This window comes from Hibiscus syriacus, unplaced genomic scaffold (assembly GCF_006381635.1).
Source record: "Hibiscus syriacus cultivar Baekdansim isolate YM2019G1 unplaced genomic scaffold, ASM638163v2 tig00110945_pilon, whole genome shotgun sequence".
NCBI lineage: Eukaryota > Viridiplantae > Streptophyta > Magnoliopsida > Malvales > Malvaceae > Hibiscus > Hibiscus syriacus.
The window spans coordinates 1208801-1217117 of NW_024062926.1; the positions used below are offsets into that span (position 1 = coordinate 1208801).

At 34.5% G+C, this 8317-nt stretch overlaps 1 protein-coding gene, 1 long non-coding RNA gene and 1 pseudogene across 2 annotated transcripts; all 3 read left to right on the plus strand.

The window, feature by feature from the left end:
• The first annotated feature begins 373 nt into the window (after positions 1-373).
• Positions 374-2241, plus strand: LOC120147903 (DCN1-like protein 4). Its single transcript, XM_039161148.1, has 6 exons — positions 374-603; positions 1427-1511; positions 1648-1722; positions 1804-1840; positions 1964-2047; positions 2170-2241. Exons 1-6 carry the CDS (start codon positions 528-530, stop codon positions 2239-2241), a joined length of 429 nt encoding a protein of 142 aa, XP_039017079.1. The 5' UTR covers positions 374-527.
• Positions 2242-2383: 142 nt separating this feature from the next.
• LOC120147988 lies at positions 2384-2915 on the plus strand. Its single transcript, XR_005518334.1, has 3 exons — positions 2384-2437; positions 2549-2614; positions 2810-2915. It is a non-coding gene; the product is annotated as an uncharacterized LOC120147988 (long non-coding RNA).
• A 2813-nt stretch (positions 2916-5728) lies between these two features.
• On the plus strand, positions 5729-7386 carry LOC120147987 (annotated as a pseudogene).
• The last annotated feature ends 931 nt before the right edge of the window (positions 7387-8317 follow it).

Consider the following 8317-nt stretch of genomic DNA (forward strand, 5'->3'; position numbering starts at 1 on the left):
TTGCTGGTTGCCAATTTTTTTAATATTTCTTCATGATTTCCGCCTACAACATTATTATCACTCAATATTTCCAGTAGCACTAAACCAACTTTATTAAATATTTTATTATGTTTCCGGTAACACCGTATATTAACCGTATATTAATCCGTATTTCTAGAGACAACCTCTATTTATCAGTTTCGTCATTTTTAACTTATAATATACTCAAAATAATAATATTTTGGGATTTACTCCTAAGATGGATTGGATTTTTTAGTTTGATCCAATGGGCCTACCGGCAGTTTACAGTACACGTGCGGATACGCGCGTTGAACAGCACGCAAAGATGAAAAAGAAAACCCTTCCCTGTAACATTCACACGCTCGTCTTTCTTTTTCCCAGTCCTTTAAAGAACACCCTTTTTTTCAATTTCCCAGTTTCAAATATTATTGGGATCTAGGGTTCTTGGTTGTTCAAACCTTTGGTCAATTCAATATTGGTCATTAAATCAAGCGGTTGTGGTTTTCTTTCTCCTCCGCATTCTCGCCATGCCACCTCGCGCATCTAAGCGAAAGACGGCCCCACCCAACTCCTCATCCGTCACATCATCCGACGGTCGTTCTGGTACCCCAATTTCCCCTTTCTTATTTGGAAAAGAAGAAGAAGAGATTTTGCCATGTTTGGTACGCGAGAAACCGTGGGAAAAAAGGGTTAAAGAAAATAAAGGAATTTTAGCGAAATCTAGAGTAACCTTTATTAATTTCTTTCTGATGAAGAAGTTATAATTAGCGTATATAGATATTCTGGTTCGAATGCGAATTTTGATTTATTCTATTCTAACTGGTTTCTCAAAGATCGCGGGGAATAAGAACGTATATAGAAATTTGTTTAAGACAAAAGAAACCTTTCAGCAAAGAATTTTCCTAGGATATTATATAAATATTTTAATTTCATATCAAGTCTGATTCGACTATTCTTTGATTGGTGTTGTTGATTATCATCTTGGCTGCATGTAATTGCAGCTTATTACCATTTCACTGAAATTTAGTAAGTTTTTTTCAGGTTTAACCCATCACTGGAACTTGTGAAAAATAAACAGTCATTGATATGTTAGGAAGATTCTCACATAAAAAGGGCTGTTAATATTGATTTGATGATCTGCAGACGTTATTTGTAATTTTGTTCTTTCCTTAATTTGGTGATTATCATAGCAATATATGATGCTTATGCCAGAAAACCACAGGAATAACAGTCTGTTACAACATTGCTGTCTTTGTTGAATGTTTGTTAAAAAGATAAAATAATGATATTGTTGGTTGTTCTTAGTTGATCAAGCCTGAAAGAGTTGTTTCTTAAATATGCTCGATATTATTTGACTAACCTTTTCTGGTGTTTTGTTGGAGTGCCTGGTATTCTAGTTAGATAATGCTATATTTCATTTTCTCAGTCTTGAGTAAAGCTAAAACAAAGGGGCTGGAAAAGATAGTTCGTCTGTTCAATTCATATGCAAATAGTTCATCAGGCATGATTGAGTAAGTATATCCCATCTTCATTCTTTTTATTTGTAGTGCTACAAAGGAAGAACAAGCCAATACATTTGATCTCTTTTCTGTTTTAAATTGTTGTAATGTGGGTTTTTTTTTTTAATGCGCTTTGTTTCATGAGCAGTCCGGATGGTATTGAAGCACTCTGTTCAGATCTAGGAGTGGACTACACTGATGTGAGGATATTGATGCTTGCTTGGTATGTAATATTCCGTGGGTTTAACCAAATCCATCATTGGGTCTGAGAATCTTCTAACATCATGTGTTCTGCATAACTCAGGAAATTAAAAGCTGCAAAGCAGGGCTTCTTTACCCAGGTCATTAGAAGCACGAATTATATGAATGACATTTTTGTTATTGGATGCTATAATATAAATTTGAACTGACATTCACATTAGATGAATGAGCACTACGTTTTTCCTTCTCTTGCACCGAATCAGGATGAGTGGCGAACTGGCATGAAAGCATTGGGGGTTGATTCTCTTAGCAAACTAAAAAAGGCACTTCCTCAGCTGGAGATCGAGGTACTTTGTTACTTGTATCTGTTGCCACAGTTATTGCTTTCTTGTAAATTCATTTTCTAGTTGACAAGTGAGCAGTTAAGTGGTAGTGCTGAATTTAGCTTTTCTATGTATGAAATTAAAAGGTGCGGAAGCCCAAAATTATGAGGATTCTATACCTATGCATTTCAATATTGCCTAACAGGTTTGCCCTTTAATTGAATGAAAGCAACCTCTTTTTCACCAAGCCAGCTTCTCTTTTGTAGTAATTGTTCTTTTAATAAAAGCTGACATCGATCAACTGCTTCAGAGGAGAAACAAAGAGCTTGGACATTGAAAGCATCTGTGAACTGTTGAATTGTTCTTGATGCGCAATTTCGTCCTCAGGTTGATTCACTAATTGAGTATCTAAAGGTTGGACTGTTATTGTTTCATCTTTACAAAAGATATGCAGATCAGATGCATTAAATTATCAGAACATGTGTCCGATGGCATTTATAATGCCTGGACTTGATGTGCTGTTAGGTCCAGAGTGATTACAAAGTAATAAATTTGGACCAGTGGAACAACTTTCTACGTTTTTTCCAAGAGGTTAGCCTATTCCAAACAAAATTGTAGATGTTTGCCGTTATTTCCCTGGAAAATTGAATATTTCTTTCTCTCGTGCAATATTGTTAAGGTTTACAAATAATCTATCTATAGACTTACATTGAAAGAACTGAACTAAGCCTGATAAGTATTTGTCCCCCACCCTTTCCCTCATGCAATTTGTGGCATTTATCGCAGATTAGCTTTCCCGATCTTGGAAATTACGACTCAGGCCTAGCTTGGCCTTTGATTCTCGACAATTTTGTAGAATGGATGAAAGAAAAGCAGAATAGCTAGAGTTTCCATCACTAAAAAGAAAAAATTTGTATTCATCGTCTGCAGGACCTTGCGAGAACCCCAACTAGTAACCATGGAGCTGGATCATATATGATTTTGCTGAACCGTATTTTCATGTTAAAACATAAAAATTTTGATGTCCTGAGATCATTTATGCATTCTGCATTCAGTTACCCAAGTTTTCTTTCTATTTTCTTCTGATATGTCATCTGATTCAATGTTGCGCTTAGCCTATGAATAAAAGATCAAGACGGATTAGCAACCAGCAAAATATATGTTCTGCAACGTGTTTACCAAGTCATTGGAGGATAAAGGAAACGAACAGATTCTCTTGATTGCAATTTTTTTTAATTTGTCTATTTATGGATTTAGTACTTCTATAATATTGAAATTGAGATTTAACATTTTCTTATTATGACATAGTTGTGTCCTTTAATGTTACAATTAAATGATTTTTTAATTTTTATGATATGTTAATATAATGCAACAAGTGTATATATGTCCTACAACATGTTAACCATAAAAGGGAATTTTACAAATTCTATTTAAACCCTGTCCTGAAAATCAAGTCTAAACTGTCTGTCCAACAAGACAAGGACTAAAATTGGAAAATTTGTTAGAGACTTGACAACTACTCTTGTCGGGAAACGCTTTTCCAGTTGGTCTAATTATGGTTTTGGTTCCTCTGTGATGTTGAAATTCGAGATTTAGTTTCTACTTTTGTTTGACATAATTTTGTCCCCTACTAATAAATATTTAATACCAAAATAAAAAGAAACCAGAGATAAACACAATTTCCAACATTAGTAAAGGGATTAATGTTAAAACTTTTTGATATGTCATTATCAATAGTTTAATTAGTTTGAAACTAAAATTGTTCTAATCTTTTGACTAAACAGATCATTCTCGTCGTTGAAATTAATTGGAAACCATTCCGTTCATCAAAACGTTGGTCTGGTCATTGAAATTAATTGGCAACCATTCCATTCATCAAAATGTTGGTCTTGAATGATAAACGAAGAATGCAAATTTAGAACTTTAGGGTTTTTTCTGAGAGAAAAGACTTAAAAATGCCATATTATTTCTTCACATCAAATAAATATAGTGACCATAATAAGAAAAAAAATAAAAGTTTATTGGTTGAAATATAAATTTTAAATCTAGTGATCAAAATAAAATCAATTTAAAATGTAAGTGACCACCAGTGTAATTTACTCTAAAAGTAAAAAAAAAAAAAAAGAATGTATGGTACCTAGCAATCTCTCTAGAAAGAAATTCCAGCTCACCCGCTTAGAACGGATCTTCATTTCCCCCCATCAAGTTTTCACCTTTGGATTGTTGCATTTCCATTATCCCCAGTAAACACCGTATGTATATATATATTAGAGAAAATGATCAAAAATGACTTATAATATATGATTTTAATTAATTTTTTTTGGATTTGTCAAAATGACCAACTAAATCGTAATGCGATCGATAATTCGCAACGCGATCTCCGGTATCGTAAATCAGTTTCCAGATTCGCAACGTGAATTTGGACTATCGCAAAGAATTTAGAAATTGATTTGCGATACCGGAGATCGCGTTGGGAATTATCGATCGCATTGCGATTTAGTTGGTCATTTTGGCAAATCTAAAAAAAGTTGGTTAAAATTGTATATTATAAGGTATTTTTGGTCACTGAGGTTATTTTCTTTATATATTAAGTCAAAAAACCAATGTTTTTAAAATCGGATCGGACATTGAACCGGTGAAGGTACTGGTTCACTGGTTCAAACGGATTTAATCGCGGTTGAACCGAATTTTATATAAAATAATATTTTTTTTAATTTTACATAATATTCAAAACAATATTAATATATATATGAAACACTTTTTTTTAAGTTTACAATATTAAAAGGTATAAAAATATCACAAGCCATAATATATATAAATTAAAAACCATAAAATCAAGTGAAACAAAATAATTCAAATCAACTACAACATAATATTTAAGGTAAAACATATTAAATAATAAATATAATTATATAACTATAATAAAAAAATAAAATTGGGACTTAAAAAAATCATAATAAATTATGTCATTTAGTTTAATTTTTAAAAAAAAAAACAATCCCACATGGCTAAGAAACATAGAAAAACATCCCAACTTACTTCTATAAATAATAGAAATAATTTGACATTCAAAATCATTGAACCTTTTGGTGAGCACAGAGTGAATTATTCTTTTGCTTCAATTGAGCTCAAATTTTAGGCTTCAATGAACTTCTAATTCTTTTTTGAGTTCGAGCCTTTTCGAGTTCAAGTTTTAATATTATATTTTGAGTTCGAGTTGAACTTGGTAATTTTTAGCTCGTGAGTTTTTGAGTTGAGTTGAACTTACTTTTAAAGTTTTCGAGTTCGAATCGAGTTCAGCAATACTCGAATTTGACTCGGCTCGTTGAACAAACGACGTCATTTGGTTTAATTTTTTTTAAAGAAAAAAAGTGAACCGGCGGTTCAAAGCGGTTTTGCCGGTTTTCAGCCGGTTCACCTTGATTTTACCGATTTTCAACCGATTCATTGTCATACCATTATTGTGAGGTAATCGGACCGGACATATCATTAATTTACGGTTCAACCGGTTGAACCGGCCAGTCAAATCCGGTTTTGATAACCTTTGCAAAAAAACCATAAAAGAAGAGTAACAGAACCCACACATCACCAATCCCCACAACGGGAAAAGCACTCCATCACTAACATAAAATTTTAAAACCAGAAGAAATTCTAAGAAAACGCAAAAGAAACCAACACCCTTTAACCCAAGCATTTGTTTTCTTCTGCAAACATGTTCATGGCATGTGTTGTTTCCCAGTTTCTTATCTGAAAATAAAGAATAGAAAAACAGGGGTTTTTTTTGTTTTGTTTTCTTCTCCTTTTGTTAATGATTTGGTTTATGTTGTGAAAAAATGGGTGATGTGACGTCGAATGTGGCTGCAAAGCTTGCATTTTTCCCACCAGACCCACCAACGTACGAAGTTTACAGGAAAGAAAATGGGAAGCTGGTTTTGCCCGGAATAACAGCCGACAAGAACATGGATGTTCATTTGCTCGATACCGGAGGTGGTAATACGATCGTGGCCACGTTTTGTAGACAACCTTTTGCCAGGTTTACCCTGTTCTATTCACATGCCAATGCTGCTGATATTGGGCAGATGCATGAACTCAGAGCCCATTTTCGTGTCAATATTATGAGGTACTCTTCTATCATTAATCTTCCATGAAATTGTTAAGTTTTCCCTTGAAATATTTTTTTTTGTGTTGGCTTTTTTATTTTTTTTATGTTTGATGAAGTCTGGTGTTGCTTCTTCTTGTTCATGTATGTTAATGGCTGAATTGTACAGTTTCTGATAATTTTCTTTCACTTTTTGCTTGCAGTTATGATTATTCAGGGTATTGAGCATCCTCTGGCAAGGTAAATGGATCTCTATGGTTGTTTTTTTTCCTTCTGTTTTACCAAATTACTTTGGGACTAGTCTGATAAGTTCATTTTCTTTTGTTTTCTGCCATTGGAATAGCCAACTGAGCTCCACACATATTATGACATAGAGGTCGTGTACAATTGTTTGCAGAAGGAGTATGGGGTTAAGCAGTAGGATTTGATAATTTACGGCCAACCCGTCGGAAGCGGACCGACTCTCCACTTGGCTGCCCGTTTTCCGAAACTACAAGGAGTCGTTCTTCATAGAGCCTTGTATCTTGTTAAGATGACATTTTGGTTCGATATATTTAAGGTAAGTTTCGATTTCTGTTCTTCATGTGAAGATCTTCCATTCTTCTGCAAACTTTACAAGTATTTTGATCTATATATTGAGGAATATCTTTCTAAGTATCTGCAGAATATCGATAAAATCCAACCGGTCACTTGTCCGGTTCTAGTTGTACATGTAAGTATATTTTACCTCCGATTAGTAGCATCATGTTTGTATAATCACGCCGTCGTTTATCACCGGTTACAGGGTACGGATGACGAAACAGTTGACTGGTCTCACGGGAAGCGATTATGGGAACTTTCCAAAGAAAGTATGAGCCTTTATGGGTCAAGGGTGGTGGCCATAGCAACCTGGAATCGTATCCGGAATACATCCAACACTAAACATTTTCATAAACATGGAGATGAATTCCGCAAGGAGATCAAAACAACTTAATACTAACCCCGGTATTATGGAATCGAAACACAACAAATGCTTAAAATTCAGGAAAAAGGTAGCGGCGTTGAAAAAGGGCTGTTGCATCGCCCACAAGAATCGATCCCCTTGATAGAGCCAGCTTCGTGGACATGGTTTCTTTCAACCCAAGGTACAATTTGCTGCTTAATCTGTTTTCCCTGAGACTTGTAAAATGATAGAAGATATCACAGATACATGTAGTCTGTTCGATCCAGGATCCAGATCCAGTTCCGAACATTTATACGGGTAGAGAGTATATCCATGAGATCATACATACTCAGTGGTCTGGATTTCATATATGATTTCATGGGAAAACATGCGGATTAGGCTGGTTCTTGTGCACTCATGCAAGTCTAGAGTCATTTGACCAGAAAGAACGTATATATTTTGTCTTGACAAGATGAGAAAAGAAAGACTATTATTGCTTATACATAATAGCCTCAACTTCACTTGTGATGATCAGTTTCCTCTGATGAATTCTCATGAAATGTTGGCAAAGATAATAGAAGTAGCAATCCTTTGATAACATAATACACGATACGGAAAAATAACATGAAACAAGACACAGACCAATGTCATCGCGTGAGATCAGGGTCATTGCTTCTGCAATCAGTATTCATATTCCATAACATAGATAGACGATCATGTTTAAATTAAAAGGATGAATACAAGGAAATAAGACATAGCGATCGACTCAAGTTGACAGAACAGACTTCTAACCTGTGACCGAGGGATTAGCAAACCCTGCAAAAAGTAAAAAATAAGTTATTCATATAGAATGCCGAAAGTACCGAGTACGGAACACAATGATTGATGAAGATTTTACAACCATTGCCTCTGTAACTAGCAGGAGCACTAAGAGAAGGAAACGGACCTAGAAGTGCCATTTCCCCTTCAAGTAGTAAGTATAACAATTTAACAAAGCTCAACATGCAGAACTAGCAACAATGGCTGATCAAGCTCAACTAATGAGCCATTGAGAGAACCCTCAAGTCCCCAACTCAATATATGATTTAACAAGTAGAAATGTGATTGGATTTTGATTCACTGGATCACATCTTTGTTGCATGTCAACAGCACAAGCATATTGATACTCTAAAATTAGCAACAGGTATAAATCAAAATCTCAAACTCAAGAAACATGAATAACAGAACAACTATGGAAACATAACAATTAAAAAAGCTCAAAATGCAACAAAGG

Coding starts and splice junctions, on each gene's coding strand:
- LOC120147903 (XM_039161148.1), top strand. CDS start 528: ATGCCACCTCGCGCATCTAAGCGAAAGACGGCCCCACCCAACTCCTCA. Junction 1,512..1,647: donor AGTTCATCAGGCATGATTGA/GTAAGTATATCC, acceptor TTTCATGAGCAG/TCCGGATGGTATTGAAGCAC. Junction 1,841..1,963: donor AGCAGGGCTTCTTTACCCAG/GTCATTAGAAGC, acceptor GCACCGAATCAG/GATGAGTGGCGAACTGGCAT.